This window comes from Macaca nemestrina, chromosome 1 (assembly GCF_043159975.1).
Source record: "Macaca nemestrina isolate mMacNem1 chromosome 1, mMacNem.hap1, whole genome shotgun sequence".
Classification (NCBI taxonomy): Eukaryota; Metazoa; Chordata; class Mammalia; order Primates; family Cercopithecidae; genus Macaca; species Macaca nemestrina.
The window spans coordinates 59,562,121-59,584,845 of record NC_092125.1 but is presented as its reverse complement, the minus strand read 5'-3'; the positions used below and the strand labels follow the sequence as shown (position 1 = coordinate 59,584,845).

At 49.6% G+C, this 22,725-nt stretch overlaps 1 protein-coding gene across 2 annotated transcripts in view; it reads left to right on the top strand.

Annotated features, from left to right (window-relative positions):
- LOC105484721 (cysteine and glycine rich protein 1) overlaps positions 1–22,725 on the top strand; it is a 62,488-nt gene that overhangs the window by 27,785 nt on the left and 11,978 nt on the right. The window contains exons 1-2 of one of the 2 annotated variants that reach the window (XM_011746590.2): positions 11,066–11,198; positions 21,985–22,097. In XM_011746590.2, coding sequence (XP_011744892.1) covers positions 21,986–22,097 — 112 coding nt within the window. In that variant the 5' untranslated portion in view covers positions 11,066–11,198; position 21,985. Of the gene's footprint in view, positions 1–11,065; positions 11,199–21,984; positions 22,098–22,725 lie in introns of those variants that run through there. The other variant, XM_011746591.3, reaches the window with a different exon arrangement.

Sequence of the window (22,725 nt, the reverse complement as noted above, 5' to 3'; positions counted from 1 at the left end):
CTAGGCAGCAGGCAAGGTGAATCCGTTGGGCGGTTACACTTGTGTGCTTATCTTATCTCTCTTGCTGCAATACAGTTTTTGTTAACTGTTGCTTTCTGGTTTGGACCCTGCCTACTACTGTTTTTGAGGTCTCAGCTTGGACATAGCCTCTAGTTATTCCTGGCCACTTGCTATAAGAACACAAAGTCAATTCTTCCCCCTCTAAGAATCAGTCTTGGTAGGCTTTCACCCATCATTGCTAGTCCACTGCCTTTGCCAGCTGTGAGCTGCCATCCATCCCAGCCTCCTGTTTCCCCCTTGGAGTCTACTTCAAAAGGCATCTCCCTCTTCCTCAGCATCTTCTTTTAGTGAAGATGGCTCAGTAAATACTTCTAAAACCTTGTTTCCCTTAGCAATGCCAAGTCTGTAAAAACTGCTTTCTTTCCTAAAAATATGTTTCCGAAGGTACCATCAATGAAGATCTCCGCCTGAAATGACCTTCCTGACAGCAAGTTGTATTTTCCTCAAATGCTTTCCATTCCACATGCTCTTCCAGAACCTTGCCACTCACACATCAGGAAATGGCGTCTCTGTCCCCTTCTTGGAAACTGGGTGGGGCTTCATGACTGTCTCAACTAGTGGAGCACAGGGGAGGATCTGCTACGGGCCTTTTGAGGCCAGTTTTCAAAAGGCGAGACAACTTTCTCCTGCTCTCTCTTGGGATGCTTGTCCTTGCAACCAGCCACCATGCTGTGAGAGAGTCCAGGCCCCATGGAGAGACCACATGTAGGGATTCTGGCTAACAGCCTCAGCTGAGGAGTAAGCATCAGCCTACAGCCACAGGAGTAAGGCAGACTCTGTGAAGAATCCAGCCAGCTCTCATCTGACTGTAATCACAGGAGAAATCCCAGCAAGAACAATCAGCTGAGCTTGGTGAAAGCCTAGAACCATGAGAGAGAAAGACAAATGACTGCTCTGTTACACTGCCAAGTTTGGGGTGGTTTGTTGCCCAGCAACAGGTAACCAGAATGCTGTCCATCTCCATACATTATGAGCCTAACTGCCCTTTATGGCCCAGCTCATTAGCCTGTCACCTCCCATGTAAGCCTTCGCTAATCCCCACAATGGAGTTCTCTCCCTGTCTGAACTCCCGGTGCTCTTCCTGTACCGGTCTCCTCTCCCACATCTGGGTGCACACTTGATCTCTCCCCTCACTGTAAAGTCTCCATTCATATCTCTCGGCACCTAGCCCAATGCTTGGCACATAGTGGGTGCTCAATACAGGCTTTCTCTGTCTGGATGTGTGAAGGATAGGGAAAGGGATCTTGGGGAGAGAACACCTACCAGTGGAGAAGAAAGGGTCCTGAGTGGCAAAACAGTTTCCATGGCTTTCAAAGGCCTTTTTCTCTGACTAGTGTCCTAGGACATTTTTGGCTTCTCTGCTAAGAATGTAGGATCATGAGTTAGAGTCAAAAGGATTTATTAACAAGTATCAAGTGGTCAGAGGTGTTGGAGCCAGAGCAACTCCATCTTGTGTAGGGGCTGGGTAAAATAAGGCTGAGACCTACTGGGCTGCATTCCCAGACGGTTAAGGCATTCTAAGTCACAGGATGAGATAGGAGGTTGGCACAAGATACACGTCATAAAGACCTTGTTGATAAAACAGGCTGCAGTAAAGAAGAGGGCCAAAACGCACCAAAACCAAGATGGTGATGAGAGTGACCTCTGGTCATCCTCATTGCTACACTCCTACCAGTGCCATGACAGTTTACAAATGCCATGGCAACATCAGGAAGTTACCTTATGTGGTTTAAAAGGGGAGGCATGAATAATCCACCCCTTGTTTAGCACATAATCAAGAAATAAGCATAAAAATGGGCAACCAGCAGCCTTCAGGTCTGCTCTGTCTACAGAGTAGCCGTTCTTTCATTCCTTTACTTTCCTAATAAACTTGCTTTCACTTTACTCTATGGACTTGCCCTGAATTCCTTCTTGCGTGAGATACAAGAACCCTCTCTTGGGGTCTGGATTTGGACCCCCTTCCTGTAACAAAGTGCTTCTTGGAAAGAAAGGATTGTCCAAGCTGAGGGTTTTCTTAGGATTACAGTGTACGGCCACTTGGGGGAGCTGAGGCGCTGCGAGGTGTCTTTCACAAGTTCACCAGCAGGTGGCAAGCTTACTCGTGGTTTCTTGCAAACCGGTTTTATCCACGCACACATTCATAAAATACTGAGCACCTACTCCATGTAAGGCTCTGTGTGAGCTACAAAGGAGGGTAAGCTACAATTCCTGCCCTCCAAGACCTTCCAGTTTGGTGAACTCAATGTTTCTTTATTATTATTTTTTTTTTTTTGAGACGGAGTCTCGCTCTGCTGCCCAGGCTGGAGTGCAGTGGTGCGATCTCGGCTCACTGCAAGCTCCGCCTCCCGGGTTCACGCCATTCTCCTGCCTCAGCCTCCCGAGTAGCTGGGACCACAGGCGCCCGCCACCACGCCCGGCTAATTTTTCGTATTTTTAGTAGAGACAGGGTTTCACCTTGTTAGCCAGGATGGTCTCCATCTCCTGACCTCGTGATTCACCTGCCTCAGCCTCCCAAAGTGCTAGGATTACAGGCGGGAGCCACCGCGCCCGGCCAACTCAATGTTTCTTTAGCTTGTCTTTGGGTTGAAATAGTTCTTCAAAAGTCATCCAATCCTTTCTTCTGTCAGTGTAATTTAATATAATCGACCCTGATGGAAGACAGGTGTCAAGAGTCTTGCCAAGGCCGGGCGCGGTGGCTCACGCTTGTAATCCCAGCACTTTGGGAGGCCGAGGTGGGCGGATCACCTGAGGCCAGGAGTTTGAGACCAGCCTGGCCAACGTGGTGAAACCCCATGTTGGGGGGTTTCTACTAAAAATACAAAAATTAACTGGGTGTGGTGGCGCATGCCTGTAGTCCCAGGCTGGGAGGCTGAGGCAGGACAATCGCTTGACCCTGGGAGGTGGAGATTGGGCACCTGGGCAACAGACCGAGACTCTGTCTCAAAAAAAAAAAAAAAAGTTTTGCTGAAAGTCTGGTTATTTTCAGTCTACTTCACTGCTTTAAGTAGATAGGCCAGGTGATCATAGATAAGATCAGAGCAGTGAAGGTGGCGTGGCTAGAGACCAGGAGAACAGGGAGAAAGAGATTTTAAAGCAGGAGGAAAGCAAACTGATTGGGAGATTAGGAGCTGGCGTGATTGGAACTGGGCCTGTCAGAAAAGCCTATCCTGAGCCTTCAGCCAGCTCCCTGTGCCTGCACTTCCTTAGAGCATGTGGAGCCATGCACAGCCAGCTGCCCAGGAGCTCCCTGCTGCCTGCTCCTGCCCTGAGTCCCCAGCTCCTCCTGCTTTCCCCTCCCCACACTTTGGCTGTGAGAGTCACTCCACAGTTTTGCCTGTTTGGGACAGAGGCAGTGGCTGCAGAGGGAGGAGGAGGGAAGTGACCTTACATCAAGTTCAGGCCAAGGGGAGGGGAAGAGGAAGTGGTCATTTAAAAACCTATCTAGACTGTTTCACAGTGTCCTTAAGGACCCAACCCTGAGCCACTCCAGTGCATTTCTGAATCACCTTTCAAGCTCCCCTGGAACATTCTTTGTGCTTCACAGTGTAAATTTCAGCTTGAAAATCAGAAGAGGTTTCTGGATCAGGAACCCCCTGGAGTTTTTATTTTGTTCCTTTCTAAATGGATTTCCCCTTTTCTTGCCTCCAAGCATTTTATTTTTACAACATGTATACACTGCCTTTTCCGATTTTCATTTGCTTCTGGCTGCCAAGCTCATTTCTCCAGCACACCCTGGGAGATTCTAGGAAACCTCCTTAGAAAACATGAATACAGGGACTGAAAGCAAATGCTGGGCCTTATTCCACAAGCCCCCTTTGACTTGCCTCATCACAGCCTAGGCACAGCAGAACAGCGCCAGAGCCAGGGAGAGCCTTGCAGATCACTTACATGGGTAGGCGGGCCTAGTCATATTCCCAGGGGCCCACAGAGATACTACCACCAAGCACGACACATTTCCTAGGAACTCCATTTCTCTGAACAGTCAGTAATTTTATTTTTATTTATTCATTCATTTATTTTTTGAGACAGGGTCTCACTTTATCACCCAGGCTGGAGTACAGTGGCATGATCTCGGCTCACTGCAACCTCTGCCTCCTGGGCTCAAGCAATCCTCCCACCTCAGCCTCCCTAGTAGTTGGGACTACAGGCATGCTGCACGTCCAGCTAATTTTTGTATATTTTGTAGAGACGGGGTTTTACTGTGTTGCCAAACTTGTTCTCAAACTCCTGGACTCAAATGATCCACCTGCCTTGGCCTTCCAGAGGGTTGGGATTACAGGTGTGAGCCACCGTGCCTGGCCAGTGAGTCATTTCAAACATTATCTTTTTATGAAGACAAACACAGTTATGTGCCAAGGAGAATGCAAAATTCAAATAAATTTTTACAATAAACCCCAAGACTTCAAGGACTGGGAATGGACTGATTCTGACAACACTGTGGTTATCACATCCACTTCTTTGCTGTCAGAGGTACCTCAGTGGAAATTTTTGAGAATACTGAGTTAGTCCAACCTCCCATTTTACCCATGAGGAAAGCTGAGGTCTAGGGCATGGTCACACAACTACTAAGTTCGTTACTGCCGTAAGCCCTGGTCTCCTCACATGCAAACAGGGGGTAAAAATAGTCCTTACTTCATACAGCTACTACAAAGATTAAAGGGGACTATTGTGTAAAATACCTGACAGGTAGTAAATGCTTAATAATTATAATTATTCCTCATTATCAACAGTATTTTATTTGTTTTTTGGTTTTTTGAGACACAGTTTCACTCTGCCACCCAGGCTGGAGTGTAGTGGCTGGATCTCAGCTCACTGCAACCTCTGCCTCCCGGGTTCAAGCAATTCTCTTGTCTCAGCTTCCACAATAGCTGGGATTACAGGCACATGCCACCACGCCTGGCTAATTTTTGTATTTTTAGTAGAGATGGGGTTTCACCATGTTGACCAGGCTGGTCTTGAACTCCTGACCTCAAGTGATCCACTGGCCTTGGCCTCCCAAAGTACTGGGATTAAGGCATGAGCCACTGTGCCAGGCCATCAATAGTATTTTAAACCATAGATGACTGAGACCCTAAATCATAGAGCTGAGATTCAAACTGCAAGTTTAGGGCTGGATCTTTTTTTTTTTTTTTTTTGAGATGGAGTCTTGCTCTGTTGCCCAGGCTGGAGTGCAGTGCCACAATCCTGGCTCACTGCACCCTCTGCCTCCCGGGTTCAAGCGATTCTCTGCCTCAGCCTCCCAAGTAGCTGGGATTACAGGTGCCCACCACCACACCTGGCTAATTTTTGTATTTTTAGTAGAGACGGGGTTTCACCATCTTAGCCAGGCTGGTCTTGCACTCCCGACCTCGTGATCCACCCGCCTCGGCCTTCCAAAGTGCTAGGATTACAGGCATGAGCCACCGCACCCACCTTAGGGCTGGATCCTTTAAAGCATAGCTATCCCTGGTGATCTAAGGGGTCTTGCTTTACGCTGGGGTCCATTTCAGCTATGATGTGGCTTTGAATACCCCATGGGAAGTGTGAACACTGATGTCTGTAGAAAAACATTCTCCTCTGTGCAGTGAGGTCTTTACTCTCTGAGCCTTCATATCCCCCAAATTTATTTATTTAGCTCTACAAAATCCTCAATCCCTTCAAGAAGAACTTGGGGAACATGTCACACATTTTCTAGGATGTAGGGAAGAGGAATACCAAATGGTTTGGTATAAAAGGGATTTGTACTCCTTTAGTAAGAAGTACTAAATAAATGCCGTAACCTGCCATCCCTTGCCTTTCTTGACTCCTTTCATGTTATTTTCTTTTGAGACAGGATCTCACTGTTGCCCAGGCTGTGGCAGGATCAGCCTTCACCTCCTGGGCCTAAGCAATGCTCCCACCGCAGCCTCCCATGTAGCTGGGACTACAGGTGTGCACCACCATGTCCAGATAAATTTTGTGTGTGTATATATATACACACACACACATATACACACACACACACACACACACACACACACACATATATATATATATATATACACACACACACACATATATATACACATTTTTTTTGTAGAGATGGGGTTATACCCAGGTTGGTCTCCAACTCCTGGGCTCAAGTGATCCACCTGCCTCAGCCTCCTAAAGTGCTGGGGTTACAAGTGTGAGCCACTATGCCTGCCTGGCGACTCCATTCATTTTCTTCCCCAGGCATCGCCACACTTTCCAGGTGTGAAGATGCCTGGGGAAGGCTCCCAAGGGTCCTTCCTCCTTGAAGCTCTCTCTCTCGGCCTCCATGCCATGAGTTTCTCCTACATCCTTCATCATTCCTTCTCAGTTTCCTCTGTGGGCTCTCGGTCACCCTCAAAGGGTATTTCTTGGGGTTCTGAGCCTGCTCCTTTTTATAAGCTCTCTCTTGACTGAAGACCCCAAAATCTCTTTCACCAGCCCTGGCCCCTCTTTTGCTCTGTGTTCAATTGTCCACTGGACAGTTTCACTTGGATGTTCCACAAGCATCTCAAATCCAACGAAACTAAGTTCATTATCCCTTCTTGCCCCCTAACCTGCAGCTGGTTCTGAATTCCCTAACTTGGTAAGTTGCCCAGCCTAGAAACAAGGAGGCATCCCTGACTCCTCCCTCCCTTTCTGCTGCACCCCACCCCCAGAAGAAAATTGTTTATCAAGTCTGGCAGATTCTGCCTCCTCAATAACCCCCAAATCCATCCCTCACTTTCCATCCTCAGGGCTACGGCCAGTCATCACCTCTTCCTTGGACTATTGCAATAATCTTCTGGTAGGTGCTCCTGGCTCTCCTCTCACCTCAAAGGGAGTCATCGCTATCTTCCTAGAATGTTTTTCAAACTGATCATGTCGCTTCCCTACTTAAGGTCCTCCAATACTCCCACTGGTCTCAGGACAGTCCACCCACTTCAAGTGGTGTATAATGTCCGCCATGTTCTTCTGGTCTCTGCCTACCCAACAGGTCCATCTCTCTCAGAATCCTGTCTTTCATCTCAGATGTCAGCTTGGCTGATAAACTTGCCATTCTCTGGTTGAACAATGCTGCTCCAAGATCTTGCCCCTTCTTCTTGCTTCCTGGACAGCTCTTAATCATCTTTCCTGACCCCAGGCTCTCCCCCAGGGAAAAAGAATTAAGCATTCATCCTTTGTTACTCACTGTCCCCTATATCCCTTCCTTCATGCCCATGAAAGACTTTGGGGCCCTGATATTAGTTTACCCATTAGATGAGTAAACTTCTTGAGGTCACGATCCAAGTTATAGTCTTCCTTATATTCCTAGAACCTAGAGACCAGCACAGAGTGGGGCTCCAATAAATGTCTGCTGAGTGAATGGGTGGTTGGATACATGGATGAACAGGTGGATGGATGGATGGATGGACAGACAGATGGGTGAACAAGTGGATGGATGGGTGAATGAATGAACGGATGGATGGGCAGATGGATGAAAGGATGGACAAGAAGATCTCTGGTCCAGACTGGATCTCTAAGCTCTCTGGCATGATGGGCAGAACTAAGTCAGCCACATTTCCTTACACTTTCATCAGCCTCACACCAGGTCCCCCTCCCTTGGGATCAATGTGGAAAAGAAAGGTTTCACCACAGGAGAGGAGAATGAAGATGTAGCATCAGGATGCTGATGAGGGAGGAAAGAGAAGAAAAGATGCCAGATGAAGAGGCAGAGAAAGTTGGAAGCTGGAGGTCAGGGGCCCTACTTCCTGCTGTAACAGGCCCCACTTCATCCCCAGCAGCCATCAAATACCAACCCAGAGGTGTTGGGAAATAGAGTGCACAGAGAGGCCATAAAGATACTGAAAAGGTTAGACATTTGTGAGAGTCCTGAGAAGCAGGCAAGCCCCTAAGTGTGTCAAGACTCCTTCTAGAACCCCCAGCAGATAATCTCTTGGTGATGAGCTCTGACTGCATTGTCTCTGCAGATGTGGGTGCTGCTGGCTGGCTGGGGCCAGTCTAGATATGGTTATATAAATAAGGTCAGCCAGAATGAGAATGTCTGCCTTAAGGATGTCCCAAGTATTGAAGATGTTTACTGGTTTTTCTGTGATTTCAACATCAGGCTTGTGCCTGTTTGCCCATAGTGGGTAACCCCAGCATCACCTTTGACTCAACTCATTCCCAGAGCCCTTCCTCATCCCTCAAGTCTTCTTTATCTGCAAACGTGCTATCTAAGACCAAGCCCAAGTAACTGGCAGCAGGCTGGGAGAACAATATAATCAGAAGGTGTGAGGTTCTGGAAAAACACCAGACAAGGCAGGTCCCACTTGGCTTGCTTTATCTGTAGCTCTGCATAGACAGCTCCTAAGACATGTGCCCTGACAGTCTTTGGGTGGACAAGTGGGGTGACCATCTGCCCTGGACTGCCTGAGATAGTCTTGTTGCCTTAGTGTAGTTATGAATACTACCACATACCACTTACTATCCAAAGTATTCTGGTTTAGATGACACATTGTACAACCACTCTGTTTACAAGTTGCTTTAAGATCTGGGAGAAATCCAAGTGTGACTGCAGTAACTGCTCTTCTTTTCCTGGATCTACCCTAAAGCCATTTCACAGCACAGGTTGGCATGTCCTCACAGGGAAATTTATAAACAGCCCCACGACTCCAGAGAGGACAAACCCAGACCAAAGAAGGAAATGTAGGAGTTTGCCCTTTTGTAAAATCCTGGGCAAAACTCCGAGGCTCATCTCTCCAAGATACTGAGAATTGAAAGGAGGGGGGAAATCCCACGGGATCGCCATCTTTGGGCGGAAGCCCTCGGTCTCTGACACTGACAGTAGTTCTGCAGTTTAATGTACCTGTTTAACTATTGTTTGGTCAGTGCAGCCGTGACTAGAAATTCTTCTGGTTTCTCCTCCTACATCTTGGTTGGGTCAGATGAAGATGGCCCAATCTGCAAGAAACACTTATTGTGTGCTTATAGACATTTTAATCTTGGAGGGCTTTGTTTATAGGATGGACCTGGCCAAAGGAAACATGTTACTTAGGGTTGAAAGCAAGAAAAACCTAGATAAACACTTTTTTTTTTTTTTTGAGGCACACGCTTGCTCTGTCACCCAGGCTGGAGTGCAGGGGTGCAATCTTGGCTCACTGCAACCTCTGCCTCCCAAGTTCAAGTGATCCTTCCACCTCAGCCTCTTGAGTAGCTTGGATTACAGGTACACACCACTATGCCTGGCTAATTTTTAAAATTTTTTTGTAGAAACAGGGTTTAAAATTTTTTTGTGCAAAACAGGTTTTTGTAGAAACAGGGTAAACCCAGGTCTCAAACTCCTGGGTTTAAGCAATCTGCCTTCCTCGACCTCCCAAAGTGCTGGGATTACAGGCGTGAGCCACAGTGCCTGGCCAAATACTTCATTTTCTAGATCATAAGATGCTTCACTATACTCCTGGCAAAAAGTTGATTCAGCAAACCAGGGCTTTAAGTGAAGCCGGTTGGGACCTGAACCCTTGACAACTGTCCAGGGTGGAAGACGTAGCAGCTGCATCTATAGGCCACCTGGGGTGTAGGGTGACCAGCTGCCTAGCAAACCCTCCAGGGCCTCCCCGCAGTGAACTGCTACGGGCATTAGGAGGCTGCAGAAGTTTCTTCTAAGCATGCTCTGGAATACAGTAGAAAGTGACACACAGAGACACCCCACACAACATTCGCAATCACACTGAAGTGTACATCCCAGATCTGAGTGCGGTTTATTTCCCATCACAGTCTGCACCCTGAAAATAATGGAATCCAATCTGAGAGAATAAGACAACACCAGCTCTTGATTTCCTTTGGTCTTAGAAATAAAGCATAACAAGTTCACAAAAACCTACAAACTACAAGACAGGGCTTTGTTTCCCGAGGCTGTCACTCCTTCTTTACTCCTCCTATTCCTGGAAACATCATTTTCTCTTGCAGATTCTTCATGTTCCCCCAAATCCAAATTCACAAGTTCCCAAAAAGGGCAATGCTCCTTGCTTGTTGCACCGCAGGACAGAGTGGGGCTGGGAGGAGGAAAAGAAAATGATGCCTCGCTTCACATCTGGCTCTCCTTTCCCACCTAGTCCCTCCCTGCCAGAGGCTCCTGGGGAGCTCCTGCTCTGTCTAGCACATTGGGTTTCTGGGCTGTTTCCCATTCAGGAAAGGGGTGAGGGCTCTCCTCCCACCCAGGCAGCACCTCTGGAGGCTGTGAGCGTCTCTGCCCCCTGAAACGCCTGCACAGGGCACTCAGGAAGGGCTGGGGACTGGGTGAGGAGGTGGGGACAGAATGCCCCCTGGAAACTGCCCCAGGGGCAGCTTGAGTGGCCTGAGCCTGTGTCTGTCCTACTGAAGGGTGGAGCCCCTCTGTGGAGGTACCCACTTTTCAGAACTGCTGCTTTTGGGGGAGAACACCTTTTCCCAGGTGTTGTCCTTGGGGTAGCAGGGAAGACTGGGAAAACTGAGCGGCAAGAGCTGTTGGAGGGGGGAGTTACATTTATTGACTATTACATGCCGGGTGCTGCTGAAGGTCGCGGGTCCTACAGGATCTCCTTTTAGCCCCTCACATCCCTGTAGATTACAGGTCGTTCACAGATGACCCTGAACCCAGAGGGGCTGTCTAGGCCTAGGGCCCAGCTAGTGAGTGGATGGGCGGAATCAGACCTGCCTTGGAAGGGTCTGTCTTACCCTGGCGCCCAAGATGTGTCCCTTACCCTCTGGCACCAGGATATGTAAATTTAGGACACCCCTTTCGTTAGGGGCCCAAGTTTATCATGGGTCTGATCTCTAAGGTCACATCTCCGCCTTCTCACCTGACCGACAGGAAACCCCCGAAATGTCCCTCGCACGTGCAAGACGTTTTCCGCGGTGGCGGCGACAGGGCGCACAGTGGGACCGCAGCACAAGCGCGGGGCACCCCCACAGTCGGCGACTCCTGCCCCCGCCCCTGCCGGCCCGGCAGTCCTGGGGCCTGGGAGGGCAGCACCGCCGGGCTTCGCGCCATGACATCAGCCCTGGAGTGGTGCAGTGTGCAAAGCCCACTGGTTGGCGTGGCCCGGGACACGCCTTCCCCGGAGCGGAACAAAACGGCGCGCAGGCCGGGCGCACCCAGCCGCCACTTCCGAGAGCGCCTGCAGCCCGTGTGCCGCCGAGCCAGCTGCCAGGTGAGTGCGCCCTGGGCCACGCGGCTCTGCGCCCCGCGGAGGGGCGCCTGGGCACGCCCTCAGCGCCTCCAGGTCTTGCTCGCTCCGCCGCGGCCCCCGGGGCTGTCGCAGGCGGGGAATTGTGAGAAGTGACCGCAGTTAGCCCGGGCAGTGCTGCTCTTTCCTGGAGGCACTAGGTCCCTCCCCATCCCGGGCCTTCCTGGGCTTCCTGGACACAGTTGGCTTCCGCGTGTCCGTGACCCAGGGCGACCCGGCTACCCCCAACCGCCTGCAGGTCGGGCAGAACAATCGGCGATTCTGCGCGCTACTGACGCTCATTGTATGGCAGAGAGATGAGGGCATCCGTGCCACCCCCTCCCTCACCCTCCTGCTGGGGAGAAAATGCCTGCGGGCGGGGTGGGGCAAACATCTGGCTTCATGGGCCTGACCTTGGACGTCTGTGTCCCTGAGCGCAGGTGTGAGTTTTCCCTCTTGCGAAAGAACTGCATGGAAACCTCTCCACTCCAAATCTTGGTGCTAGGTGGTGATGGTTACTGAAACCTGAAAGAGCCTGCAGCCAGTGTTTTCTGGCCTCAGGCCTTGAAAGCTGGGCAGTAAGAAAGGGACTGGTGTTGAGCGCGTTTAAAGCAAATCACAATGTGTTAGCTAACAGTCAGCCCTCTGAGGCAGGTATGTATCTACTAGTACAGACCAGAGAATATTTTGCGTGCTTCTGGTTCTGGTGCTGTCGTGATCTAACCGGGACCCAGGAATCGGCTGGACCAATAGTGGGCTCAGGCTCTGCCTAGAGCCCTGGGCTCCCACCACCCACCCCGCTGCTCCCTGAGAGTGAGTGAATGGGCAGGCCCTCCCCACGCTGGGATACTGTCACAGTGGCACCGAGGAAATCCACTGGGCCCTGGTAGAAAGTGTATCAGTGTATCATGAAGAGGTGGCCTGGAGTCTTTGTGGGGGATTGTTTGGAAGGCAGAGTTTTGACTCAGATTTGCCACTTAACACACAGGTTTCCTTGGATAAACTATTTAACTTCTCAATGCCTCAATTTCTTTCAGGGATGCTACAGAACCTCCGACACAGGAGTGATCTGCCAGTTACTATTCTTCTTTCTTGTCCCCCCCATCCCTTCCCTTCCTCCCAGAAGCTAAGGAGGCTGGAGGTGCTGCCTGTCTCCCTCTGTCCTCTCAGAGTGCATGTTGGGGATTTTCCCCAGGTGGGATTTGGGGATGGTATTGAGCTTCCCCTGCTCTCATTCAACTGCTGCCTCCTGACTCTCCAGCTGGTTTCTGGCTCAGGAGGCCAGGCTACCTCTTTTGAGAGAGACTGTCCTCAGCCCTCAACTGCTGATGGGCAGCTTTTACCCATTGTTTCCTAAATCCAGCTTCCTCCTGCTCACGGTCTTCCAGTGAATGACCCTTTTGCCTTGGAGGAGAGGATATCCGGGGCGGAGGCAGACGAGGAAGGAAGTTTATCCTGCAGAGGGTGTAGTGTGGGTTAGAGGAGAGGGAGGAGAGAACTGTCTGCAAGGCCTGAGATGCCCGGGATGGAGGGTATGCGGGGGATGCAGGAGAGAAACTAAAGAGAAGGCCCATCAGCTCGGCAACTGGCCTGCTAATAAAATGGGAAAAACAGGGGTGCTATGGCCTCTTTGCCTCTGGTCTGTCTTAGCACCTTCTTTCCTGGCCCAGGTGTTTGCTCTTTTAATTGTACACATGTGCATCTGCTTCTGGAGCTAGTGAGTCCTGACTGGGCCAGAGTTGCAGCCTGGGAGTGTAGTGACACTTGACGGGGTGATCAGTACATATTTGATGAATGAGTGGGGTAGCAATGGTCTTTCAGCTGAGTTGGCCTGCTGGACACTCATAAACCTTGCAAATAGTTACTAGCCAGTTTTTCCACTTGGGTAGATTGACAAGCAGGTGAGAGAAAAAAAGGCATAGTTTTTTTGTTTGTTTTTTGTTTTGTTTTGTTTTGAGGCAGTCTTGCTCTGTCGCCCAGGCTGGAGTACAATGGCACAACATTGGCTCACTGCAACTTCCGCCTCCTAGGTTCAAGCGGTTCTCCTGCCTCAGCCTTCCAAGTAGCTGGGATTACAGATGTCTGTCAATACACCCAGATAATTTTTTGTATTTTTAGTAGAGATGGCATTTTGCCATGTTGGCCAGGCTGTTCTTGAACTCCTGACCTCAGGTGATCCACCTGCCTCAGCCTCCCAAAGCATTGGGATTACAGGCATGAGCCATTGCGTCCGGCCGGTTTGTTTTTTTTTTTTTTTTTTTTTTTTTAGAGACAGTGTCTCACTATATTGGCCAGTCTGGTCTCGAACTCCTGGCCTCAAGTGATCCCCTCCCTGTCCCCACCACCACCTCAGCCTCCCAAAGTGCTGGGATTAAGGCATGACCCACTATGCCTGGCAACATAGTTTTTATTCACTGTCCGTCTCCTGGTGGGGGAAGTGAATTGGGAAGGCTTTTCTGGCAGGTTGCTAAAGCTTTAAATATTTATGTAAGCCTAGCTTATTGTGAAACGTTGGCTGGCTAGATGAAGACACATGGGTTAAATATTTTGGGATCCAAAGAGGTGCTAGTGAGAACAAAAAGACTTTTTCCTCCAAGTCAGCCATTTGGCATTACTCAAGCATATTGTCAAATATCAAAAGAGACACAAAACTGAACAATAGGTATTAGAGTTGGCATGTCCTTAAGATAAGGATAACCAGATATCTGCACTTGCAGTGTACCAGACAGTGTGAGAAATACTTCACATGTGTTATCTTGGACAATTTATGAAGTAGCTACTGATGCTCTCCATTTTACAAATGGAGAAACTGAGGCTCAGTGGTAGTAAGAAACTTGCTCAGGATCACAGCTAATCAGTTTTGAAGCTGCCATTCCAACATAAGCTGATTGTTTTCAGAACGTATGCTCAGTCACTACCCTATTATTTTTCTTTGCTCCTCTACATTTCCTTTTTCCAGATCAACTCACTAAGGAAATATCTGCCATTTGTGAAACACATCAGCTTTACAAGTTGCTTTACAGTGGCTTATAAACTATTTAAGGAAGATATCTTTCACTTGGATGGGTCAGGGTTAGAACTCCTGACCTCTGGGTTTTCAGTCTGTTGCATGGCCAGGTAGGAGCAGAGGGGACCCCTGAGAGTTGGTTGCCAGCCACCAATGGATATGCTTTCACCACCTCTGCATGTTGAGTTTCAGAGCCAGGTTTGCAGAAAGAAAAGAAGCCTGGAAAAGAGCTTGCTTGAGAAAGAGAGAGAGAGCTAGTAAAACTTGAGGGGAGGGCAGAGAAGGTGAGGTGGAGGGGTCCTGGGTTCTGACTGCTGTTTCCAGTTGTCAAGAATTTATATGGTAACGATGTTCCTGTACTACGCAGCTCCCTAGGAATGTGTCTGACGCCAGCACTGAGTCATTCCCATGTATGGTAAAGTGTGTAAATACGGGGGCAGCTAGCATTTCCAGACTCTGGTATTTCCAGTGCTTCCCCAGGGCCAGAAGGCAGTGTCTGAGTCTTCAGGGTGACAACAGAGGAAGAAATGGAAGGTTAGCAGCTGGAGCTCAGCCCCAGCTAGGCTGCCAGCACCCCCTACCCCTAACTGTGTGCCTGGCTTTCTTTATGTGGCGCGGGGGGGGGGTGCGTGGGTTGGCGCTTCCTGGGATGTCAACTGCAAACAACCTGTGTTTATAAGGCCTAAGTGCTAATTTGCTTTAACTTTTTAAAAATTAATCAAAGAAAAATCATTCACACCATCTTGTTCAGCATGGAATAACCAACATCATTCCAGATCTGGATAAAAACAAGGAAACCCCATCTGTTAATTTGTCTGTGAGGCTTTATTAGAATACAGGATTTCCTGTAGAAGTTTTAAAATACTACAAAGAAGTCAACGACTTCCATTTCTACCTGTGTTGACCTTCAGACTTCTTTTTTTTGAGACAGTTTCACTCTTGTCCCCCAGGCTGAAGTGCAGTGGCACGATCTTGGCTCACTGCAACCTCTGCCTCCCGGGTTCAAGTGATTCTCCTGCCTCAGCCTCCCGAGTAGCTGGGATTACAGGTGTGTGCCACTCGACTAATTTTTTTTTTTTTTTTTTTTTTAAGTAGAGATGGGGTTTCATGCTGTTGGCCAGGCTGGTCTCGAACTTCTGACCTCAAGTGATCTGCCCACCTCAGCCTCCCCCAGTGTTCGGATTACAGGAATGAGCCACTGCACCCTGCAAACTTCTGAGCTCCGAGAGTAGGGAGCTCTGCTCTAGAAGGCAACGGGGGCAAGTGGGGAAAGGGAGAGACATACACCATCCTTGTCAGCTCACAGTCTCACAAGAGCCACTGGACATGGATTTGAAAAGAGAAAACTCATACAATAGAGAGAAGGATCCCTGAGCTAGAATGACAGTCAAGTTCTGGAGTCCCATAGGGCCTGGAGTGATGGTAGCTCAGTGATGCTTGTTACTTTCTCAGAGAGGCGGGTCATGTGCAGGGTTTGAAGGAAACATGAGGTGGGATATGCAAAGCTGAGGCCATGCCTGCCCCATCTCCATGGCAGCCATTCTCCCCCTACCCGGGACCCGGACCTTCAGGAGAGGCTGATTTCCTGAGCTCTTAGGTGTCACCTCTAAGACTTGGCTCTGAGCCCTGACCATTGGGGCCCCCTCCTTCCCTCTCTACCCTCAGCTGCTCTCTGGACACTGGGGCGTGGAGGCAAAAGCTGAGCTACAGATTGGAAGGGATGCCAGCCCTCCTGTCCACCTGGCAGATACTAAGCAGCTCAGCTAATGCGAGGGAACTAGATAAACATCTGACAGGTTTCTACTGGAGCAAGTGGGTGGGGACTTTGGCCCTGTGCCGTCAGTCTCTCTTTTGCCCTAGGGAATAAGTGATTTTGGAATGGGAGAGATGGGATTTTTCCACTGGAGAAATAAAGATATGGGATGGTTTTGAAGGGTTTGATAAGAAGGGGCTTGCCTTCAGACACTGGTGGCTGGCAGTTAGGGATTTTACATCTCTGTGATGGTTCCTTCAACCTGTCACCTGAGCTGGACTTTTCTTCTTTTCTTTTCTGTTTTCTTTTCTCTTTTCTTTTCTTTTCGACTCTATTGCCCAGGCTGGAGTGCAGTGGTGCAATCTCTGCTCACTGCAACCTCCATCTCCTGGATTCAAGCAATTCTCATGCCTCAGCCTCTTGAGTAGCTGGGATTATAGGTGCCCGCCATCATACCTGGCTAATTTTTGTATTTTTATTAGAGACAGGGTTTTACCATGTTGGCCAGGCTGGTCTCGAACTCCTGACCTCAAGTGATCCGCCTGCCTTGGCCTCCCAAAGTGCAAGGATTACAGGCGTGAGCCACCACACCCAGCCAAGCCTGACTTGCATGAGATTTGGGGTGACTGCGAGAGTCTGTGACCTTTTTCTTCTCTTTTCGCTGATGCTGTAAGAGGTGCCACCTTGGCTTTCTCGTCTCAAGACTGAGGATCTGGGTACAGTCCTAACTGGGGATCTGGATACAGTTCTAATGGGACAGCCAGGCTGGGAAGATGTAGCAGCAGACACAGCAGGCTTCTAGCCTCCAGCCATTTCAGGAAAATAGCTGACCACGTGTTTCCAGCCATTCAGTAGAAAATTCAAGCTCTGTTCTCCGTTGAGATGGTCAACACAGTGAAATGGGACATCACAGACAGCTGGGGGGAGCTAAACCCCAAAGAAGGGCAAATAACTTGACCCAGACTCGTTTGCTGGGCTGGCAGATGAATCAGGAGTTCCTGGCCCTATTTGGCATGCTACCTCTTAAGCCTCATTCCTTCCATATGTGGACTAGCTACATGTGGACGGCTGGCCCACATCTAGCAGTGTGGTGTGGAGGTATGACTGGGCCAGTCGTGTGAGTGGTAGTCAGAGGGGTGGGCACTTACAGTGTGCTGGCCATCACTTCCATACGTCCTCATTTAATCCTTACAGCTCAATTTTAGGGAGTCCATATGTGATCCATTTTAGAGACAAGCAAATTGACGCTCAGAGAGGAAAGTAACTTGCCCAAGATCATTCAGCTACGAAGGGGTGAATCTGTATTGATTGAATCCCAGCTCCTGTTTTCCTAACCATTGACCTGTACAGCCTGAACCCTGACCTCAGGAACTTCTCTTGTCCCTTCTGCAGGGCCTCTGTCCCCAAGAGCTGGGAAGGCAATTAAGAAGGAGCCAAGTGTCCCTCTAAGGCACTCCATGAACTCTGAGAAACAGGTTTCCTTTTAAGGCAATTTGGCCTCCCTACAGGCAGAATTTGGCTGTTGGAGAGAAGGGGCTGGGCAGAAAGGGAGTTGGTAGAGTGGAGACTGAGCCCTGCCTGTTGCCAGGGTTCCCTCCAGCTGAGCCTCTTCCCCACAGGCAGGGTCACCTGGAGGGATCCTCTTGTGGGCAGAGGGGAACAGGACCCCATCCACAGGCACCGCCTGAAACCCTTCCTGGGTTTAGGGACAGAGTCATCACTTTTCATCTCAAGGCAATAGAGCCCTGTCCCTTCACTGGGCTCTTGAGGGGAGACCCTCCTACCCTTACCCCAACTAAATGACCAGGCTCAAAGAGCAGCCTAGCTAAAAGCTAAGAGGTGTCCTGAGCAGATTTTCCTTACTGGCAGGTCCTTGGGTTTCACCCATTTCTCCGCCCATGGTCCTGATTCCCTGGGGCCCTGCTGGATGTGGGCCCCTGACACAGAGCCAGGGAAAACAAGGGGAGGCCTGTATGGAGCTGTGGGTCTCCCCCAGAGAGAGAAGGGCTTTTGTGTCTGTAACAAAACAGTGTTTGGAACTGGCTTCCAACCATGTGGCTGGGGGAATTTTCCTCCCTTAGGGGTGTTCCTGGGGGCCTGAGTATGTCCCCTGCTGGTTCAAGGGGTTGGAGAAGGCTGAGGAAGAGGGCCAGCACTGATGTATTGTATGCCTACCACGAGCAGCCCCTCTTAAGTATGCAAGGGCCACAGCATTGTGATTGGAGCACAGAGAACTCAGAAATAGATGAGCTTGCATTAGAGTCCCAGGTCTATCTCTTCCAGCTGTGTGACTATAAGCAAGTTGCCTAACCGCTCTGAGCCTTGCTTGTCTTGTCTGTAAGGTGGGCATACATTCTTTATCTGCGGATGATGAGGATGAAATGAGATGATGCGGCTGGGAGCGGTGGCTCATGCCTATAATCCCAGCACTTTGGGAGGCCGAGGCAGGCAGATCACTTGAGGTCAGGAGTTCAAGACCAGCCTGGCCAACATGGTGAAACCTCGTCTGTAAAAAAAAAAACAAAAAAACAAAAAAACCACAAAAATTAGTCAGGTATGGTGGCAGTGGCGGGCGCCTATAATCCCAGCTACTCAGGAGGCTGAGGCATGAGAATTGCTTGAACTCAGGAGATGGAGGTTGCAGTGAGCAGAGATTGTGTCACTGCACTCTGGTCTCTGTGACAGAGTGAGACTCCATCTCAAAAAAAATAAAGAGATGATGCAGATGAGCCATCTGATGCATAGTAGGCATTCAGTCCATGGCAGTGTGGGTGCCGTGGCTGAGTTCCAAGGGTCACATTGAGTCACCTGATCAGAGGGAGAGGAGATCCTGTGTGGGTCTGTACAACTGGACACATTATCACAAAAGCTTCCCAAGCAGACCTCCCCTCACATCTCACTGGCCAGAAATGGTCTCAGCCTGTTCCTGATCCAGCCACTGGCAGGGGAATAGAATCTCTGTGGCTGGCTTAGGGGACACAGACTCTGTTCTTCCATCTGGGGAAAGGGCATCTCCGCAGTCACTCACTGGCCTGAATAAAATCGGGATTTGTAGCAAGGAAGAATTGGGAAATGGCTGATGGTTAGGCCCACCATGATACACGTTGCTGATTGCCATTCCTGTCTAACTCTCCTTCATATTGTATGGTTTTCAGCCCCAAACCTTTGCTTGACAAGGGCAGCTAGCAGTCCTCAGAACAGAAAGAGGCTGAAGGAACAGCGTGACATCAGAGGCTGGGAACGGGGACTGTCTCTGGATCTGGGGGCTCAGGCCCCATGGGTTATCTGAGGAAGATAGAGATGGGGATGTGAGCAGTTACAGAAATTCCTGCCAGGTGTGTCAGTGATGTGTGGGAGCCTGAGGAGGTGTGGCTGGTCCAGAACCTGGGAAAGGGAGAACTGGGCTTATACAGCAGGCACTGTCTACCTAGATCCCCCAGCATCACCAATACCACTTCCCCACAGTAAGCTCTGCCTCTCAGCCTGCACACACTTACCAAGCACCTCCACTGGGAACCAGGCTCTGCAGAGATTCACCATGTAGAGAGAATGGCCCCAGAAGCCATGGCTTTCAATATCAATGCATCCTTCATTCATTCCTCAGCTATTTCCTGGCCACTTATATGAACAGCTACATGCCAAGTGCTATGCAGGGCGTGGGGACAGAGTGGTGAACGTGACCTGGATCCCTACTTGAGCTGAGGCCTGTGTCGCCCTCAGATGGGAAGCTCTCCAGTAGTGGAGACTCTCCCTCTGCCCTTGACATTGACTCTTTAGCTGCTGGCACGAGCCCTATTACCAGGAGGGTGGGCTCTGGTTGCCACATCCTTGTTTTCAACATTTCCATGCCACAGGTTCCGTGAGCTCTCTCCTTAGGCTCCTTTGCCTCCTGAGGCAACAGACCCCTCTGACTCCCAGCCCCTTTATTTCCCAGCACCTCCCTGTGTCCTTTACTCACCATGTCCTGGGCAACCCCCGGCACCAAGCCTGTACCCACTGTAGGTGGTGCTTTGTATAGCCCTTCCCCCATGAACTTCTGTTGAAAGAGCTGGAAGGACGGTCTCTCTCCTTCGCCATGTCTGTTGAGTGAGTGAGTGAAATGGAAGGAGAGAAGCAGGCCCCATCTGTTCTCCACACTCACTAGTGTTACCTTCTGTGCTGCTCTGTGGCCATGCGGGCACTGACCTGAGGCATCGCCTGGACTTCTGTGTGCCGTGTATGTGCCAGGCACTGTGCCTTGCCTTTGATGTATCATATCTCATTTAATCGCCAGACATACTCGGTGAAGTCACGATTTTTATCTGCTTTTTTTTTTTTTTTTTTTTTTTGAGATGGAGTCTCACTCTGTCGCCTAGGCTGGAGTGTCATGGTGTGATCTTGGCTCACTGCAACCTCTGCCTCCCAGGTTCAAGCAATTCTCCTGCCTCAGCCTCCTGAGTGGGTGGGATTACAGGCGGGCGCCACCACACCCGGCTAATTTTTCTATTTTTAGTAGAGATGGGGTTTCATCATGTTGGTCAGGCTGGTCTCAAACTCCTGACCTCATGATCCGCCTGCCTCAGCCTCCCAAAGTGCTGGGATTACAAGCATAAGCCACCGCGCCCAGCTTTTATCCTTATTTAACAGATACAGAAATCGAGGTTTGGAAAGACTGACTGTCTTGCCCAAGGTCACACAGCCAGTGAGTGACAGGATCAAGATTGAGCCAAACCTGCCTGGCATCGGGACCCCAGATCTGAACCAACATCTAGAGCATCTCAAAGTTGGTCCAGGCCACCTGCTTTGTTTGCCTGGGGTGCTTATTAAAAATTCAGACTCAAGTACCTCATTCTCTCAAGTACCTCATTCTCAGAGCTTCTAATTCATTAGATGTGGGGTGGTGTTACTAAATCTGATTTTGTAAAAACGCCTCCTCTGAAGCTTGATAACTCTGCCCTGTGTGCCTACCCGTGCTTTTTTTTTTTTTTTTTTTTTTCTTTTTGAGACAGAGTCTTGCTCTGTTGCCCAAGCTGGAGTGCAGTGGCACTATCTTGGCTCACTGCTATCTCCACCTCCCAGGTTAAAGCGATTCTCCTGCCTCAGCCTCCCGAATAGCTGGGATTACAGGGACATGCCACCACACTCGGCTAATTTTTGTATTTTTAGTAGAGACGGTGTTTCACCATGTTGGCCAGTCTGATCTGGAACTCCTGACCTCAGGTGATACGCCCACCTCAGCCTTCCAAAGTGCTGGGATTACAGGCATTAGCCACTGCACCCAGCCCTGCTTTTTTTTAAAAAACAAAACAAAACCCTTTTTTCTTGTGGTGAACTATAGCTTATATACAAAAGTACGCACAATGTACAGTTCAAATAATAATTATAAAGTAAGCCCCCATATGACAACTATCCAAGTTAAGAAGGAGAGCATTGCCAGGCAGTGCCTTGCCAGCCTACCTGGTCTCCCACCCAGTCATGGTCCCTTCCCTCCCTTGGAGGTAACTCTTCTAAGGTAAAAGCTTGTGATCATCATTCCCTTGCTTTTCTGTAGTAACTTTTCCACCCATGTGTCCATCCCTTGACAATATGAGTTTAGCCCATTTGTGAATTTCATACAAATGGACGGACTTGCGTTTTCCCAGCTCTGGTCTGTCTGCTTCTTCCTTTCGACATTCTCTTTGAGACATGTATAGGGGTAGGCAGTCCATTTTTATTGTCGCTGCAGGCTTCTTTATAAAGCCTGTTTCTTCTACTGATCCATATCCTTCAGAGTGCCTAGCACAGGGCTGAAAATGCAGCAGCTGCTCTGTAAAGACCTGTTGATTACACTGGGGGAGGAAATCCCTGAGTAACGTGTGAGGATGCTGTCGAGAGCTAGCAGAAAGTGCTCTGCCAGGCCTGGTGGCCCCACTAGGCATTCTGCCCTTCATCTTTCTCTCCTCCGGCTCTGGCTGTTGAATTTCTGTCATGGACAATCTGAGATATTTCCATCTCCCTGTAAAATTAATTCCCATTTCTGTGTCCCTTTTCAGAATGCCGAACTGGGGAGGAGGCAAGAAATGTGGGGTGTGTCAGAAGACGGTTTACTTTGCCGAAGAGGTTCAGTGCGAAGGCAACAGCTTCCATAAATCCTGCTTCCTGTGCAGTGAGTACGCCCCAGGCCCTGTTGCTGTTGTCTTGGACACCCTGGACAGGCCTGCCCCCACAGGCTGGGCCTGTCAACACCCCAGGGAACTGGTCCCGTGGGATGTAAACAGCTTGACATTTGGCTGAAGCGCAGCTGGGCAGGGAAGCACTTAAGGGCCTCTTTGTTCCGTTCAGAAGCTTCTTTCTAAGGGATAAACTGGCCAGAGTGGGTCGGGGTGGCAGGCGTTCAGGGGCTGAAAGCCAAGCTGTAAAGACTTGGTTAAGAAAACTTTCCACTCAGTTCTCTCTTCTCTCTCTCCCTGCCATGATTTCATCATTTCAGAGTAAAACACTTTCAGCCCTTTGGACCCTAATTATATCTTGTTCAAAGGAAACAGAGGCCACAACCTCATGGCAAAGGAGGAGCGGGGCTCCTCCTTCCTCAGCCCCTTGCAGCCCGGCCCATTCACTTCTTCACTTCCCATTCCCACTTAGCCTGGGATGAGAGGAAGGGGGAGTGCAAAGTTCCCTGATATCTACTCCTAAGAAGCCGGAGCAAGGTTTGCTCCAGTCACAAGCCTAGATTAGTAGGAAATCAGACAAAAGATGCCAAGCAACTCACAGAGGTCAGGTCGACCCAGGGATCC